Source organism: Agelaius tricolor, unplaced genomic scaffold (assembly GCF_023055355.1).
Source record: "Agelaius tricolor isolate 1412-34295 unplaced genomic scaffold, bAgeTri1.0.p SCAF_40, whole genome shotgun sequence".
In the NCBI taxonomy this organism is placed as follows: Eukaryota; Metazoa; Chordata; class Aves; order Passeriformes; family Icteridae; genus Agelaius; species Agelaius tricolor.
Window position 1 is genome coordinate 2,179,930 of NW_027269300.1, and position 18,627 is coordinate 2,198,556.

At 49.8% G+C, this 18,627-nt stretch overlaps 1 protein-coding gene across 1 annotated transcript; it reads left to right on the forward strand.

Annotated features, from left to right (window-relative positions):
• On the forward strand, positions 1 to 11,476 carry LOC139603649 (olfactory receptor 14J1-like). Its single transcript, XM_071454539.1, has 2 exons — positions 1 to 940; positions 11,364 to 11,476. The coding sequence occupies exons 1-2, from the start codon at positions 1 to 3 to the stop codon at positions 11,474 to 11,476; spliced, it is 1,053 nt and encodes a 350-aa protein (XP_071310640.1).
• Positions 11,477 to 18,627: the final 7,151 nt, after the last annotated feature.

Sequence of the window (18,627 nt, forward strand, 5' to 3'; positions counted from 1 at the left end):
ATGTCCAACAGCAGCTCCATCAGGCACTTCCTCCTGCTGGCATTGGCAGACACGCGGCAGCTGCAGCTCCTGCACTTCTGCCTCTTGCTGGGCATCTCCCTGGCTGCCCTCCTGGGCAACGGCCTCATCATCAGCGCCGTAGCCTGCGGCCACCACCTGCACACGCCCATGTTCTTCTTCCTGCTCAACCTGGCCCTCAGCGACCTGGGCTCCATCTGCACCACTGTCCCCAAAGCCATGCACAATTCCCTCTGGGACACCGGCACCATCTCCTACAAAGGATGTGCAGCACAGATGTTTTTCTTTATCTTCTTCATTTCAGCAGAGTTTTTCCTCCTGACCATCATGTGCTACGACCGCTATGTGTCCATCTGCAAACCCCTGCACTATGGGACCCTCCTGGGCAGCAGAGCTTGTGCCCACATGGCAGCAGCTGCCTGGGCCAGTGCCTTTCTCAATGCTCTGCTGCACACAGCCAATACATTTTCCCTGCCCCTGTGCCATGGCAATGCCCTGGGCCAGTTCTTCTGTGAGGTGCCCCAGATCCTCAAACTCTCTTGCTCACACTCCAGCTTAAGGGAATTTGGGCTTCTTGTGGTCACTTTCTGTTTAGGTTTTGGTTGTTTTGTGTTCATTGTTTTCTCCTATGTGCAGATCTTCAGGGCTGTGCTGAGGATCCCCTCTGAGCAGGGACAGCACAAAGCCTTTTCCACCTGCCTCCCTCACCTGGCCGTGCTCTCCCTGTTCCTCAGCACTGACACATTTGCTCACCTGAAGCCCCCCTCCATCTCTTCCCCATCCCTGGATCTGGCAGTGTCAATTCTGTACTCGGTGGTGCCTCCAGCCCTGAACCCCCTCATTTACAGCCTGAGGAACCAGCAGCTCAAGGAATCTCTCAGGAAAGCTGTAACTGGATGCTTTTCAGCCTTTTCATTGTCCCGTAAGAGCCCTCACAGTGCTTTGCATTGGGAGCCACAAAGGAGCTGGAAACACACCCCTGGTTTGGCTCCTGCTGTTTCTCAGCATTGTCTCTCCATTAAGGGGCTGTAAGTGGGTCAGATCCTGGGAAAGGACAGCAGGCCAGAGACCCAAGTTAACCAAACAGATTTTCCAGACTGTATGATACTGGTTCTGGTATAAAAGCTAAGGCAGGAGGAAGAATAGGGGGCATTTTCAATTTACAGTGTTTGCCTTCTTGATCAACAACTCCACCTGCTGATGTTCTGCTTCCTGGGAAGTGGCTGAACATCACTTGCTGACAGAAGAAGAGAATAAAATTATTGGGGTTTTTCCTCATTGCTGGTGCATGTAAAAACTTCCCCTTCTGCTCTAGAAAACTGCCTTATCTCAGTCTACGATTTGTGTCCCATAATATTTTCTCTCCCCTGTCCAGCCAAGGAGGGGAGTGCTAGAGTGGCTTGGTAGGCACATGGACTCCAGCAGAGGTAACCCACCAGAAGAAGTCACAGAAGGCTGCTTTCCTCTGTCAGCAGCTCTCAGTGCATATCATGAGAGGCCAAGTCTGCCCTTAAGTGTATTTTAATTTTTTTTCTGCTTCTGGTTCTGTTATATTAAAAGAAATGCTCTTATCCACCCCCTTCAACTTAAATATCCCTCCTGCTTGTGTGACCCAGAGAAATTGTGTAAGAAGGGAGTGTCACATTGTATTAAGGTGAAATAAATGAATATGCAACCACTTTGTAAAAAATTTTGTACTATCCTTATCACAACAGGAATGAACAGAAATGGGCACATCTTTGTGGCTGGCCCAGCTTTGGGATGGGCCCTGGGCCTGGAGCAGGAGCAGCTCTTGAGGGCCCCAAGGCCGGGGCTCTTGTGCTGCCCTGGGCAGATGGGATGGCAGCAGGGGCTGCAGAGCTCTCAGCATCTCCTGCAGAGGAGAGCAGGGCAGCCAGGGAGCCTCCTTTCCCTTGGCCAGGCACCTTCCCCCATGGTGGGGCTGCGTCCTGTGGCAGCTGCAGCTGCTGCTGTGCCCTTGCCAGGGGCTGAGGCCGTGGGGCAGTACCCAGAGCAGCCTGGCCTGAGCAGAGCTGTGGGGCCAGAGCCGGCTGGGCTGGGCTGGGCTCAGAGAGGCCCTTGGTGCTGCCCAGAGCTCAGGGCAGCTGGCAGAGCTTGCAGGGAGCTGGGCTGGGCTCAGAGAGCCTGGCCCAGAAACCATCAGTGTCCATCTCAGCCTGGCTGAGCGTGCAGGGGCCAAGAAGAGCAGCCCAGGGTCTGCAAGTTCTCTGGGTGGGAGCTGAGCTTGTGAGCCCTGAGCCCTGCCCAGTGCTGGGGCTGCACCTCCAGCTCCAGAGGAGATGGGACAGATGGGAGCCGAGACAAATCATTCCTGCTGCATTCTTTCTTGTGTTTGCCTTTACAGGTGACCTGGATCCATATGTAGAGGATGTGGTTTTTTCAGATAATACTCACAGATAGATAAGAAGAATACATTTTAGCTGGAAATAATATTTGATGCATAAAACACAATGAGGGAAAAAAAAAAAAAGACACATATGATCAGAAGAGCATCTGAATTTTTCAGAGGAGGAGAGACTCATGGATGTTCCAGTAGTCAAAGCTGTTCAAATTCTTTCCTCAGGGCTTTCTCTAGATGAGAGTTGACCACCAGAGGCCAAGGCCAGCCAGAGCTCTCTGTCCTGGCAGCTTTTGTCTGAGAGAACCTTGCATATAGAGGATTTTTCAGGGGGAGTATCAATTTTGGCCATGGCACCTGGAAAGGTGGGTGGTTCTTTTCCACAGGTAGGAAAGCCCAGAGCCCCAGTGTTTCAGGGGAACATGAACAGACCCTCAACATTCTGAGGTCAGTTGAGCCCAGTCAGGCCAAGGCAACCAGACCTGTTACTCTTCCCTTGGATTCACAGGGCCCCTCAGGGTCCCAGTGCTGGTGTCATTTTGGATCCTTGGTTCCATGAGGTCCCGCTGTGTGACCCTGGCCCCTTGCTTCCCATGGGGCCTTGCAGTGTCAAAATGGTTTCCTTGGTTCCATGGAGCTGCACAATGGCACAATGGCCCCCTTGGTTTCATGAGGCTGCAGAGTGTCACAATGGCCCCTTGGTTCTTTTGAGCTCCTCAGGATCCCAGTGGCCCCTTTGGCTGCATGAGGCCCAGCTGTGTCCCACTGGCCCCTTGCTTCCATTGGGCCCCACAGCGTCACAACTGTCCCCCCTTAGTTCCCCCAGAAGCCTTTGGTGTTGTTATGCTAAGTTGTCCCAGTTCTGCCCCCCTATTGGTTACCTGTTTGCCCTAGATGGTTGTTGTTCTAGAGTGTTCCACCCCCAAGTGTATATATTGTTGTTTCCCCTTTGTCTCAAGTCTTTGGATCCTGTCCCTCATACTGTGGTCGTCTTCTCCACATTTGTTGTTTTTCACCCTCTTATTAAAGTTCTTTTTGGACAATTCCATCAAACCTGCTCCTTTTCCTTTTCGCCACCCTTGCCCTGAAGTTGGGGAACCAGAGAGGTTTGTCATGGCTGCACTCACTGTGATGCATATGATAATAATTTCCCCAGAATCATTAACTCATTTCCCCTCCCCTTTATCCATGTGTTCTTCTGTCCTGGGGGTCTCTGGTGGTCCCTGGTGCTCGTGGACCCCAATGTTGCAGTGGGCCTGGCTGAGCTGGCAGGACACTGAGGCTGGTGAATTTCAGTTCCCCTTCTCACACAATGGGCATTGTGTGGTTTCCATAGGCCTGGGGTTTTGGAGAACAAGCTTCAGGTGTCAGCTCACCTGGTGTAGGCAATTTATCATCTGGTAACATGAGGTCACAGAGTGGGCTATGACACCACAGAGTGGGTTATGTGAGGTCCCTGAGCAGCTATGGCATCATAGGCTGTCTCTGTGACATCACAGAGCCAGGTGTGACAGCACAGGGCAGAGGACTGACATCACAGAGCAGACTATGACATCACAGAGTTGGCTGTGACATCAGAGACCAGCTGTGTGACATTAGCAAATGGGTTGTGACATCACAGAGCAGGCTGTGACATCATAGGGGGAGGGGTGGCTGTGTGACATCACAGGAGGGCTGTGTGACTTCACAGAGTGGGTTGTGGCATCAAAGACCAGCATAGCGATATCAGAGAATAAGCTATGACATCACAGAGCAGGCTGTGACATCACAGGAGGGCTGTGTGTGAGGTCACTGGGTTGGTCACTCTGCCCCTGACCCCCCTCACAGATTTCCCCCGAGAAGTCCAAAGCTGTTCATGCCCAGCAGGGTCCCTGTCCCCTGGTATCCCCCTGGTCCACCTGGAGCTGCAGCCTCCCCCAAGGATGTTCCACAGGTTCCACCCCAAAACCTGACTCAGGGACAAGGGGCTGGGCTGTGTGACCAGGACAGCAAGGACGGGGATTATCCAGGTCACTGTGGCCTGGGTTGGGTTGCCCAGGGCAGGAAAGATGTCTGGCAGCTGGAGCAGGGTCTGGGAAGGGCCTCCAAGGTGGGGCTGGAGCCCTTGGGCTGTGAGCAGAGGCTGAGGGAGCTGGGCTTGTCCAGCCCAGAGCAGGGAAGGCTGAGGGGCTCCTCATCCCAGCCTGGCAGTGCCAGCCAGGAGGGGATGGAGAACACAGAGCCAGGCTCTTCACTGGGGGGCCTGGGGGGAGACAAAAGACAATGGGTGGAAAGGGAAAAAGAGGGGAGATCAGCCAGGACAGGAGGAGATGCAATGAGTCAGGCTGGTTTCAGCATTTCCTCAACACCAAAAGCAGCCTGACCCATTCTCCTTCTACCAATGACAGCTTTGCAAATCAGGAATTGTTAAGGCTGCTTTTCCCCCACTCCAGGATGGGCATCCTGATACAAGAGTTTAAGTGTGCTTATATCTATCACAGAACCATATTTTTCTAAAATTAATTTTAGTATGGAAATCACTTGTGGATGGTGGACATGTCAGAGGCTGCTGGGACATTGCACATGGCTCAGGGAAGAGCATGATTGTTACTGAATTGTGTCCTGTTCAACCATGGTCTGTTGGCCATGAAGAGAAACTTCCTGTGCCTCTGAGTCCCACCAGTTCCTGACCCCCAAAGGACACAAACCTGGTGAGTTCTGGTTCCCACTCCAGCGGTGGCACCTGCACCTCCCTCCATCCCCAGAGCAGAGCTCCCTTGTCCCAGAAAGCCCCTGGCAATGCAGGGATGAAGGAAACAGGGCAGGCTGTGGGGATCAGGGGCAGGGCACAGCCAGGGATTTGGGGTGGTTGTGAGCCCAGGGCAGGACTCGGCCCCTGGCCCTGGTGAACCTCATCCCATTGTCCTGGGCCCATGGCTCCAGCCTGGCCAGATCCCTCTGCAGAGCTTCCTGCCCTCCAGCACAGCCACACTGCCACCCAGCTTGGGCTCACCTGGGAACTGACTGAGGCTGCCCTCCATGGCCTCGTCCAGATCAGCAATAAAGAGATTTCACTGACCTGGCCCCAATCCTGAGCCCTGGGGACACCCCTGGATGTGACTCCATTCCTCAGCTGCTCTGAGTGCCAGGGGTTGGATGAGGGAAATGGTGGGGAGGGGGTAGGGACAAAGTGGGATTGATTGGCAGCCATGAAGGGTCTTGATTTTCATATCTGTTCAAACTGCATTAGGAGGGGCTGAGGATCAATATCAACTGGGGATTGCTGATGTCAATCTATAAACAGGGAAAGAAAACTAAACAGGGCAAAACAATTCTCTATTCATTATTTTGAATATAGTAGATTCAGTTTGAATGCACTTCTGAAATATCTCTAATTAGCCACAAAAGAATTCAAGACTTGAATTATTCCCATGGGCTTGTCTTGTTTGGGTGTTTTGAACAAATGTTTATGAGCCTTTGTCACTGAATTCCTGAACTGAAGAGCTCAAGAAAGAAGAGGCCTCTGGAAAAGTAAAGTTCATCACCAACCTCCAAGGTGTTGAGGATCCATCCTGATCAGAGCAGGAATGAACAGAAATGGGCAGAGCTTTGTGGCTGGCCCAGCTTTGGGATGGGCCCTGGGCCTGGAGCAGGAGCAGCTCTTGAGGGCCCCAAGGCCGGGGCTCTTGTGCTGCCCTGGGCAGATGGGATGGCAGCAGGGGCTGCAGAGCTCTCAGCATCTCCTGCAGAGGAGAGCAGGGCAGCCAGGGAGCCTCCTTTCCCTTGGCCAGGCACCTTCCCCCATGGTGGGGCTGCGTCCTGTGGCAGCTGCAGCTGCTGCTGTGCCCTTGCCAGGGGCTGAGGCCGTGGGGCAGTGCCCAGAGCAGCCTGGCCTGAGCAGAGCTGTGGGGCCAGAGCCGGCTGGGCTGGGCTGGGCTCAGAGAGGCCCTTGGTGCTGCCCAGAGCTCAGGGCAGCTGGCAGAGCTTGCAGGGAGCTGGGCTGGGCTCAGAGAGCCTGGCCCAGAAACCATCAGTGTCCATCTCAGCCTGGCTGAGCGTGCAGGGGCCAAGAAGAGCAGCCCAGGGTCTGCAAGTTCTCTGGGTGGGAGCTGAGCTTGTGAGCCCTGAGCCCTGCCCAGTGCTGGGGCTGCACCTCCAGCTCCAGAGGAGATGGGACAGGTGGGAGCAGAGACAAATCATTCCTGCTGCATTCTTTCTTGTGTTTGCCTTTACAGGTGACCTGGATCCATATGTAGAGGATGTGGTTTTTTCAGATAATACTCACAGATAGATAAGAAGAATACATTTTAGCTGGAAATAATATTTGATGCATAAAACACAATGAGAAAAAAAAAAGGCACATGATCAGAAGAGCATCTGAGTTTTTCAGAGGAGGAGAGACTCATGGATGTTCCAGTAGTCAAACCTGTTCAAATACTTTCCTCAGAGCTTCCTTGAGATGAGAGTTGACCACCAGAGGCCAAGGCCAGCCAGAGCTCTCTGTCCTGGCAGCTTTTGTCTGGGAGAACCCTTGCATACCGGGAATTTTTTAGGGGGAGTATCAGTTTTGGCCATTGTGATCCTGCAGGGCACCTGGGAAGATGGATGGTTCTTTTCCATAGGAAGGAAAGCAGAGTCCCAGCTCTCCTGGGGCTGATGAGAGGCAGCCCTCAGCATTCTAAGATCAGCTGGACCTGTCCAGTGGCCCCTGGGAGGCCAAACCAGCCAGACCTGTTCCATGTCCCCTTGGTTCCATGAGGCCCTGCAGGGTCACAGTGGCCCTTTGGTTCCCTGGGGCCCCACAGTGCCACAATGGTCTCCATGATTCCATGGGGCCTTGCAATTCCACCATGCTCTCCTTGGATCCACGGTGCCCCCAGGATCACAATGGCCCTTTGGTTTCACGAGGCCCTGAAATGCAGCAATGGCCTCTTGGTTCCACAAAGCCCTGCTGCTCCACACTGGCCCTTGGGACCGTGCGGCCCAACAGAGCCACAGTGATGGCCTTTGTGCCACGGGGTCCCACAGTGCCACAATGGCCCCTTCATTTCAGAAGGCCCCACAGTGCTACAATGGTCTCCATGGTTCCATGGGGCCCCACAGTGCCACCATGGTCTCCACAGGAAGGAAACCACGGAGCCCCAATATTTCAGGGGCTGATGAACTGCAGTCACTAGAAGCCAAGGCCAGGCCTGTCTGTCTGTCCTGGCAGGTTTGTCTGGTAGCAACCCTTGGATATTGGAAATTTTGAATGTTAAATCTCATTTTCACCCAATTTCGGCCTGGAGGAGAAGGCCAATTCTTCTCCATAGAAAGGAAAGCATGGAGCCCCTGTGTTTGGAAGGGAGGTGAGAGCCAGCTGTCAGGAGGCCAAGGCCAGCCAGACCTGTCTGTAATGGCAGCTTCTGTGTAGGAGCAAACATTGGATATAGGACTTTTGGAGGTGAAATCCCAATTTCATCCATGAGTGCCTGGAGAAGAAGGATGGTTCTTTTCCCTCAGGAGGGAAAGGGCAGACCCCCAGTGTTTCAGGGCAGAATAGAGGCAACCACCAGAAGCCAAGGCCAGCCAGACCTGTCTGTCCTGGCAGCTTTTGTCTGGGAAAAACCCTTGAATATAGGGAATTTTGGAGGAAAAATACCAAATTCAGATATGGTCACCTGGGCAAGAGAGACAGTTCTTTTCCAAAGAAAGGAAAGCACTGAGCCTCAGTGTTTGAAGGCAGGTGTGACCCAGCTCTCAGGAAGACAAGGTCAGCCAGACTTGTTAGTAATGGCAGCTTTTCTGTGGGAGCAATCCCTGGATATGGGGAATTTTGGAGGGGGAATCCCATTTTAGCCATGGATGCATGAATGAGAAGGGCAGTTCTTTTCCATTTGAAAGTCAGCTCAGAGCCCCAGGGTTTCAGGGGTACACGAGAAGAGATCCTCGACGTGTCCAGGGCAGTGTGACCAGTCAGGCCAAGCCACCCAGACCTGTTCCCTGTTCCCTTGGATCCATGGGGCCCTGCAGTGTCACAGTGGTGGTGTCATATTGGATCCTTGGTTCCATGAGGCCCCGCTGTGTCACACTGGCCCCTTGTTTCCGTGGGGCTCCAGAGTGTCACAATGGTCCCTTGCTTCCATGAGGCCTTGCAGAGTCACAGGGGTCTCCTTGGTGCCCCAGTATCACAATGGGCCCTTGGTTCCATGGAGACTCACACTGTCAGAGGGGTCTCCTTGGTTCCAGGAGGCCCTGCAGAACCCCTTGATCCAACGAGGCCTCCACATGTCATCACGGCCCCCTGGCCATTGGTTCATGAGTCCTTTTAGTGTCACAATGGCCCCTTGGTTCCAAGAGGTTTCTCAGGGTCACAGTGGTCTCCTTGGATCCACAGTATCACAAGGGACCATTGGTTCAATGTGACCCCAATGTGCCAAAATGGATTTTGGTTCCATGGGGTTCCATGGTGTCACAATGGACCCTTTGTTCCATGAGTTTGCACAGTGTCACAGCTGAGTCCTTGGTTCTGTGAGGCCCCGCTGGCGGCAAATCTCTGAAATATCAAAATAAGGCTCCTGAACACTCATTTGCTGTTTCAGAGGGTATCGTTTATTCAGGCCTGAGGTCTAGTGAGAGATAACTCCTAATCTTACATGGACATGTAATTCTACCACTGTGTTGCTTATATACAGTCACTAAATGCAAATTACAATTTATCCGTTTCCATAAAACCCACGCCAAGTTCCCAGATTCACTCCTTGTTTTCTCTATCCCTACACCCTTGAGCAAGATGTCGTCTTCTTCTCTTCCAACCATCCTTGCTGGGAAAGCAGCCCCTGCATGCCTTGTTCCCCTGCTGAAAGTTCCCAGGCAGGGTAAAAATGGAATGAACCCTTTTGGTATCAGCCCCAGGCTCTGTGTGGGCAGGCAGAGGCAGGCAGGAGGCAGAGCTGTCAGCAAAGGAAGGGCCCAGCCAGGTGGGGCAGCCGGGGGATGCCGACAGCCTGCAGGGACAGAGGCGCAGGGCAGGGACACCGTAGGACAGCCTGGGCTGCACAGGGCACAGGCATGGGCAGCAGCTGCAAGACAGCCCTGCCAGAGCAACTTGGGCAGCACTTTGGCCATGGCTGCTGGGCCTGGGCCTGAGGCAGGAGCAGGAGACAAGTGACCCTTGCAGGCCTGGGGCCTCATGGCCTCCTTGTCCCTGCTCAGCAGCCTGGCAGGGGCCGCCCCATGCTCCTGCCCTTGGCATTGCACATCCCCACATGCCAGTGCCCATCCCGGCAAGAGCCCTGAGCAAGGAGGGAGGGACAGGATCTGCCTGGCCAGGCCCTGGGGCTCAGGCCTTGGCCCTTGGCATTCCTCAAACACATCCAGCTTTGCTCAGCACCAGAGACACCTTGGCCTTGTTTGTCCCCAGCTGTCATCACTGCCTCCAGGGTTCTGTTCTACCTGGAACCGGGGGACACTTTCCCAGTCATGTTCCTCTGTGGGACCCATTAAAACTTCAAGAAAGTTTGAAGTTTAAATTTAAGTTTGAGATCTTGAGTAGTTTTTGGAAATGAGTCTGATGTAAACAACATCAAAGCCCTGAGAGGGTCATTAAAGTTTTCCTAGTGCAGTTATGGATAAAGATTTCAAATTGCTTGTAAAACATGCACATTCCTATTTTAAAGGATGTATTTTATTTTATTTCTCTGTAGAGTAGAGACAATTGCAGCATTCTGTGATTGATATTGACCCAGGGTCTCTCCTCAGCAGCTCTGGCCTGCTCACAGAAGCTGTGCCTGGAGCTCTGGCCCAGTGTGGACAACCTTGCTCCACAGTGCCCAGCCCCATCCTGTCTGTCCTCACTCCCCTGGCACCTGCTGTGCTTGGAGAGCTGGCTGCACCCAGCCTAAGAGGGGTTTTCCCTTTTTGGGGTTTTTTGAAGCAATCTGAAACTCCTGAGTTTCCGCACTGAAAACAGACACACTGCTCAGGTGTGTGGCGAGCCCAAGTTGCCACCAAAGCCACTGCAGAGCTGCCCTGGGCCAGCTGTGAGGGTGGATCATCAGCCCAAGCTGCACTGGGCCACTGCAAGGGGCTGTGGCCATGGGCACTGCACTGACCCCACTGCAGGGTTTGGCTGTCACGGCCACTGTGAGAAATTAAACTGTGCTTGGAAACACTGGGGAGGACTGGGACATATTGGGGATGACATTTGGAGGAACTGGGAATGACTGGGAATGAAATCGGGTGTATTGGGAGGGACTGGGCTGTACTGGGAGGGATTGGAGGAGCACTGGGTTTGAACTAGGTTCTACTTGGGATGAACTGGGCTTTACGGTGCTTCTGTGGGTCTGTACTGGGAATGAACTGGGCTGTATGGGAGGGACTGGAGGAGGGTGATTTGGCTGTTCCCACCTCCACCGCATCCCATTTGCCGAGGCTCCCGCCCATCACCGACCACAGCCAATCAGCACCAGCGATCTGGGTCTGGGGGCGGTGCCTTGACGGCCGCCTTATTTTTCTTTTGTCTACAACTCCCGTCATACCCCGCGGCCCAAATGAGCCCCATTGCAGCCGGGACTACAATGCCTGTCATGTCCCGCGCACCACAGAACCCCGGGATTCCCCCCCGCCATCTGTCCCATAAGTGTTCCCCAGACCCTCCAGGATCCCTCAGTGCCCCCTCAGCGCCCATTCGGGACACCTCAAAAGCGTCCCTGGACCCCCTGAGTGCTGCCAACCCCACAGATGCCCGGTACAGCCACTTCTGGGAATTCATCTCCTCTCATCTCCCGCCGCCCCAGAGCCCCTCAGAACACAGTCCCGAGCCTAAAATTCCTGCCCTGCCTCGCGCCCTAAAGAGCCCTGTTGGGGCTGCCTGAGCTCCCCCCTAGGGCTCCCGAACCGTTTACGTTCCTCCCGAGGACCTCAAGTCGCGGCTCGGACGCAAAAGTGTCCCCCAAGAGCCTTCCCGGACCCCCAAACGCCGCGTTCCAACCACTTCCGGGACTACAGCTCCCATCATGCTCCGCAGCGGGCGTCCAGCGCTTTTTCAGCCGGGACTTCATCTCCCGTCATGCCCCGCGCCCCTCCGAGATCCATTGCAGCTGCGCCAAGAACTCCCGTGATGCTCCGCGGCCCCGGTAAACCTTATTAGACCCGCGCCTACAACTCCCATCAGCCTCCGGGCCCCAGAGAGGCCCGTTCGAGCCCCCCAAGGTCCCGCCCAGAACCCTAAGGGCGCCAGATTCCTCTCCCTGACCTCCAAGGGCCCCCCTGGACCCCCAAGAGGTGCCCCGGACCCCCAACTGTCCTTCAGAATCCCTGAGTGCCTCTCCAAGTGCCCACCCGGCCCCCCCAAGTGTCCTCCAGGCCCTCAAGTTCTCTCTGAATTCCCTCCCCAGACCCAAAACTGCCCCAAATGTGCCCCAGAAATGTCTCCACGGCCCCCAAAGTGCCCCCTTCACCTTTTACTAGGTGAATATGGCTGACAGAACTGAGCTCTCAGGCACACCCTCCCTTTCCCTAATGACCCTGAACTCAAGGGATTTCACCTTCCAGCTCTTTGCACCATTGGATCCTCACACCATCAGAGCTGCACCAGCCTCTCTCATCCTTTTGCGCCTTCTCCCCACTCAAGCTGATGAGCAGCTTTGATAAGAAAAAATGCAGTTCTGCTGCCAACAAGGTGAGCCAATTTGCAAATGCAACTTACCCTGCCAAAAACAGCTACTGCCTTTTTCTTTCAGAGGTGAGTCATCAGAAGGAATGAAAATATGTTGCATTTTAAACCAAAGAGGAAAAGAAACAAAAGCACTCAGAGAGGATTTGGCAAAACCAAGAGATGCCAGTGTGGCTTATCCCGTTGGCTGCTCAGTTATTGCAGCCCTTTGCTACTTTACCATTTGTCTTGTTTGGAGATTGTGCTCAGACCATTCAGTTATGGGTGCAGGAGAAATTTAAAAAATCATAGCTGATTGCAAAATAATACAACTTAGGAAAATTTAAAGAGATTGTGAAGTATTTACATCAGGGTGATGACAGTTACCACATAGAGACCAAAATAAGCCCTTTTAACAAAACTTCATTTCCATCCTTGTTCCTCAAGCCCTACTATCCATTTCTTTGGCAGATGTAGTATAACGTAAAAATACTGTTTAATATCTTGTATTGTTTATGCTTTGCAACACTTCTGTTGTGTTTCCTAAAAGCTCTGGGTATTTTTCAGTTTGAAAAAAAGATCTATTATTTTGGTAGCAACATTGCAGTTCTGTGTTTCCTTTTGGTACTCCGCTGAAGAAATAAAGAAAAAAAAAGAGCAGAAACAATTGCAGAGGTGGATAGTAGATCACAAGGAGCAAAGTTACAGGAGATGAGTACATTACTACTGCCACTGCTTAAGAGCACCTCTCACAAAAAGCAGACTGGCTACACTGTCCCAACTCCATCATTTCAACTTTCCATGACTTGTTTCTTGCTTTGCAAAGCTAGGCTGATCCATTTTTACCATTTTTTTATATGAATAACAACTAGTAATACACACTTACAGTTCTCTTGTATTACTGCAACAGCACTAGGTCCCCTTCGAATTTTTTAGGGCAATTGTAATGCCATCCCTGAATTTTAACAGGTTCAAGATATTATTTGTAGATTATTCTTGAAGGTAATTTGTAGCAAAAGTCAAAAAATTATTGCAGATGGTCAGGAACTGGACTGTTATGTGTATGGGATGCACACGATGATTTACTGCTTCATTCTGTGTGCCTCCAGGCTTTGAGAAAGAGTAATCCCACTTGGCATTTGGGCTCCCTTTGGTCTCAGGAATTATGGATCCAGAGTAACTTGTTAGAAGCTTGTGAAAAAATGTCTCTGAAGTTTACAGAAGAGCTGAAGTGTACAGAAGGATGAGAATTCAATGAAGAATTCAATGAATACTAAGTTTGAAAAGCATATCCAGTTATCCTACTGACTATGTCCAGTTACTATCCACTGTTACAGTACAGTGCACAATATCACCAGGAAAATTGTGAATGTCATCTTCAGACCAATCGATTAACACATTTTATTTTTGATCAAAGTTCCTTTCTACAAATTACCAAGCTGTTTTGCCTTTTTGAGGCTCTTGCTCTTTTTGTGTTAAGTATTTACATGTCTAACACAGGTGGCTCCTCTGTCTTGGTTTGGAAAGACAGGTGTTTGCTAAGGAAGGCAGGAGCCTTTCTTGAAATGGAAAAATGTAAATCCCTTCCTTCTGAATGGTCATAAATTTTAAATTAAGGGGGGCTCTCAGGCATAAATATGGGAGCAGGAATAACAGTTTCTTTATTAGGGAAGAAAATAAAAAGATAAAATAAACAATGCAGTAAACCAAAACAGCACTGACAGAGTCTGAATACAACCTGACACCCTGTGGGTCAGGGTGTTGGTAGCAGTCCAATTGGAATTGTGGCTGTAGCCCTCCTGGAGTGTCAGGTGTGGTTCTGTTGGAGCAGGGATCCTGTAGAAAGGTGTAGTCTTCCTCTGAAGATCCAGTGGAAGAGGCAGCTGCTGTTCCTCTGGGAAATCCAGTGGAGAAGCTGTGCTGGTGTTCCAGAATTTCAAGATTATATCCGGTTGGGAATGCTTGGCTCCTCCCTCTGGGCGGAGCATCTCCCAATGGGATGCTGTAGTTCTTATCAGCCATGCAGTGACATTCAATAGCTTATTATCAGCAGATGTCTCCCCTGGAGGGAGGATTGGCTGTGGAAGAGATAAGGAAAACTGCCCAATTAACAGAAGACAACTGGCAAATAGAATCCATCTTGCCTAGCAATCTGGGACATGCATGACCTAACAACATCCTAAAACACTTCCTGAGTTGCCTGCCCCTCTGCAATAATGATGCACCCTCTTTTTTCCCTTGAGTTCCTGGAAAAAGATCCATGTCCAGCCAGGCCAGTCCTTTTCATTCTAGCTCATTTTGGGCACAGAGGGACAGGTTGTTGCTGTTCCTTCCAAATTTCTTTCTTGAGGTGTGTCCAGCCTTCCTGAAATCCTTTGTTTTTAAGGGCTGTTTCCCTTTAAAAAATTAGTACCTTATTTGATACTTCCCAAATCACTCCTGAATAGGCTGAAGTCTGCTCTCAATAACTTGAGTGTAAAAGACTTCTTGATGCCCCTCCTTTCACAGAATGTTTAAAAACTCAGTAATTTCATGAGAGTCTGTCGTAAAATCAAAGAAATCCTTGGCAAGAGACCCTTTGCCTGGAGGCCTGACAGCCTGCCCTTAGGAGTGGGGGCAGGAGTTGAGGAGAAAGCCCAAATAATGCACCCCTGAAGACTCCCCCTGCTGCCGAGAAGATAATGATCCCTGCAGAGCGACGCACCTGGGCTGGCAGGCGAGGCAGAGAGGTGAGGAGTAGTGGGGGAGAGCAACGGAGCACAGGAACAGGAACGGAGCACAGGAAAGCCCCAGGTAAAAGAGATATGAGTACGAAAGGAGAAAGAAATTTGTTGCTAGGACCCTGCCCTGCTTGGCGAGCTCCCTTAATTATTATAACCCTGAGCCTCCCGGCTGCCTGGGGAAACCCTCATCAGCCTTACAAAGAGAACATGATCCCCCTAAATAAATGGACCCTGACCCCTGACTGGTCTCAGGCCTTTTTGCAATCTACCGGATCTATGGGGAATACCATAGGTTTAAGTTTACTAACATTATACTGCATGACAGGCTGCCATACGCTAGACACGAATGGAAGAAGCAGAAAACCTGGCAGCTTCAAGGAGTAGTGGGAGAACAAATTAATATTGGATGTTGAATGGTTAATGGGTCTGACTATACTAACACAATTGCAATCAGTGTTTCCATGGGTCAGGAGGATAAACAAATAGCAGATTGTGCATACCCAATAACATGAGACTGCTGGCAAAACTTCACATGAACTCACACTGCAGAGGTAGTCTGTCTCTGGTCGAAAGATACACAGGGCCTTTCTTTTAAATTTATAATAGATACTAAAACGCACTCTACCACTGCTGAACCTCACAATATCACCACTCCACCTGCACCACCAGTTATACTCAGCCCAAAAGTTTTCAAAATTGGACTTTATATAATCAGGAAAACTGGTCAACAACAAATATTATTCAATCCAGCACGGTCTCTCAAACAGGTCGAACTGCTGATGCACACCAATGTTTCAGACATCCAGCCAGCTTGTTCTCCATTTTTGCTGACATCCTTTGAAGGCTGAACCATTTGGCTCTGGAAACGCAGCTCTTTTAAAACAAGGAAACCTAGAGATGTGACCGGTGTTCTAGGCACAGGATTGGGAATTCTGAATAGCATTGATTTGGAAGTGCTAATGAACAAATTGGCTGCTACGACTAGAGATCTGTCCAAATTACAGCAACCACTGAAGTCATCTCTGTTAGCCTTGGGGACACACCAGTGGATGCTGTCAAACATTTTGCCAAATTGGGAAAGAGTAAATGTGAACAATCACAAATTGGTGATTGATGCACTCAGTGCTGCACAAAATAATGTTTCCTTAGCCCTCAGCTGTATCCAAGCACAATTGTGGATGCAGTCAGTTTCTGCCTCAATTATAAGAGAAGGCGAGGAAGGCACTTTCCCCACAGAAATTCGGAAAATAATCTGGGACAATGCCAACGATTTTGAAAGAGAATTCCAGTCCTGGTGGAAACTGGTGAATTTTACCTATAATGCTATTTCAAATTCAGCTACTGCTTTTGTCTTGACCATACACAATGCCTCTGTACATCTAGTTTTTCCCGTTATTGCATTAGGAATAAACCATGACGGAGCTGTTCTCTATCCTATAGAACATAGGGGATGGGCCCGTCAGTTTGATGACACATGGCAAACTGTTGATTTGGAATCTTGTATTATCTGAGAACAACTGGGGTTCACCTGTGAAGGCAATGTAATTATAGCTCAAGATATCTGTTTAGACACGGAGCAAAACATTTGTCATTTTGAGATTCGTCCTAATGAGACTTCTAAAACAGTTTTTACATCCATAGGCAATGGATGTGCGTGTTTTAGAACTATTTGTGATTCTGTGCTTGTAGATGATTTTGTGGTGGATACAAAGAATCACTCCAACTTCTGTGCTTGTAACTTCACTAAGATTACAGGGTGTGATATCGCTTATGAAGCTAAAGTCACCTCTCACCACCTATTCCAATCCAACTACACACTGCTTCACAAGCTAATGCCCACCCCGATTGGGATGAACTTCACTCTAGTGAGACAACTGATGCTCCATCAAGACCTGATCCAAATCCTCGAGAAAATCAAGGAAAGCGGACAGAAAACCCTAGTGACTGTTCATCATGACGCAGGAAAAATACACCGGGTTATAGAGAGGGTAAAGCAAGATGGCGAGCACAGGCGGTGGGATACCCTGTTCGGGTGGGCTCCTACTACCACAGGTGTCCTAAACAGTATATGCCATCCCATTGTTGTTCTTTTGATTCTGATTGTGCTTGGTTTTATTTTGTCAGCAGTTCTATTCATTATGAATTGGAATATGATGAAAAAGCTAAGGAAATTGGCATCTATAATTAGTGCACATAGCTTAACTGATGAGGAAACTCAGTTAACACTTGCTAGTGTTAAAAACGCCAATCACTTGTTTCCAAAATTTTAAAAGTTTAATAGTAATAAAATGGTTATAAAAATAGTAATACAATTAGAGTAATAATAATTTGAAAAAACAGAATTAGGACAATAAGAGACAATAAAGACAAAGAGTTACGGACGTCCGGGTACCTTTTTCTGGGCAGCACAAGCCCGAAAAGGACCCCTGTTAACAAAGGATTAACCCTTAAAAACAATCCCCTGTTGCATATTCATACACTTCATATATGATGCATCAATTCCATTCAAATACAGGATTCTGTCTGGTCATCGTCAACTTCTTCCTCCAAATCCTAACAGTGCCTTCGAGGCGGGAAGAAGTTGGTTTCTTCTGATAAGAGGGCCATAAATTCTTCTTCTCTGAAAGATTTAGGTGTCAGGTGGCTGCTATCTCGCTGCGAGTCCTTTCTTTTTAAAAAAGTATCCTACATAGCATCATTTCTATTTTAACAATTTTTATAACCTAAAACTATATTTAACACAGTACTTAAGAAAACTAATACAGCATTACTTTCTAACACAACACATATAATATTCATTTTAATATTTGTGAAAAGGCAATCATAAAATACATGCATTTTTCACACTAGGAAGGAACTAAAAAGATTTAATGATCAAAACTGGTAAAAAAAATGGGGGATTGTAATAAGTAGCAATACATTTGTTCATTAATTAAATCAATAGCTAAAAAATTATACAATATCAAAGCAATAACTAAATAGCTAAAACTGCTTAATTCTTAAATGCGCAGCCACATATGGTTGCTTGGCTTGCAGGAATCGTATAGTGCTTTGGGAATTCCATGGTAAAGATATACCTTATAAGGGAAAGTTCACCCAGAGGTCACAGAGGAAGGCTGTAACAACAATCCTTAAACTCACAAGAATTGCTTAGGCTTGCAGGAATCCTATAGTGTTCTGAAAATTCCACTGTATAGGTATGCCTTATAAGGAAAAGTTCACTCAGCGCTTAAAGAGGAAGACTTGGAGCCTTCATCCCACAACCACCAGAAGGCAGAAAAAGACCCCCTAGCAACTGAACGAGCAAGCGCAAAAGACAGACCACGTCATCCCTGGACCCGGGAGAAGAAGGCAATAAAAGGCGAACCTTGGGGATAGGAACGGTGCGAGCCTAGAGGAGCGGAGACTCCCGGCCGCCCAGCGCTGAACTTTGCTTATTCTTGCTTGCATAATAATAATAATAAAAAATTAATAATTGTATGATCCTTAAATCCAGTGAACTCGTTTATCACACCCATGAAATGTTGCGTCTCACGCAAAGAAGAAAGAAGCCACAAGCCAACACTCTTCTTTATTGCTACACTGTTTTCTTTGGTTACTTCTCTAATAGGAATGACTTTGGGGTGTGATTTGTTTGTTTCTCTCTTTCGTTCCTTGGGGCGCGCGGCGGCTCCTCCGTTGGGTTCGCGGGGCAACGGAGGAACGGCCGCGAGCTCCGGCGGCTCCGCAGCAGCAGCAGCAGCAGCAGCAGCAGCAGCAGCAGCAGCAGCAGCAGCAGCAGCAGCAGTGCTTTTCTCAATCGATTTTCCGATCGACTTTTCCCTCCCTTCGCATCCCCTTCTCCCTCCCACTCACTGTATTCCCGTCCCGTGCCGGGCCGTGCCGTCCGTGTTCCGCCTCTCCCAGCCCGGCTG

What these genes read in the sequence shown, in the direction of transcription:
- LOC139603649 (XM_071454539.1), top strand. Translation starts at nt 1, where the DNA reads ATGTCCAACAGCAGCTCCATCAGGCACTTCCTCCTGCTGGCATTGGCA. An exon ending in TTCAGCCTTTTCATTGTCCC is followed by an intron (nt 941 to 11,363) that starts GTAAGAGCCCTC and finishes CATGCTCCGCAG; the next exon opens with CGGGCGTCCAGCGCTTTTTC.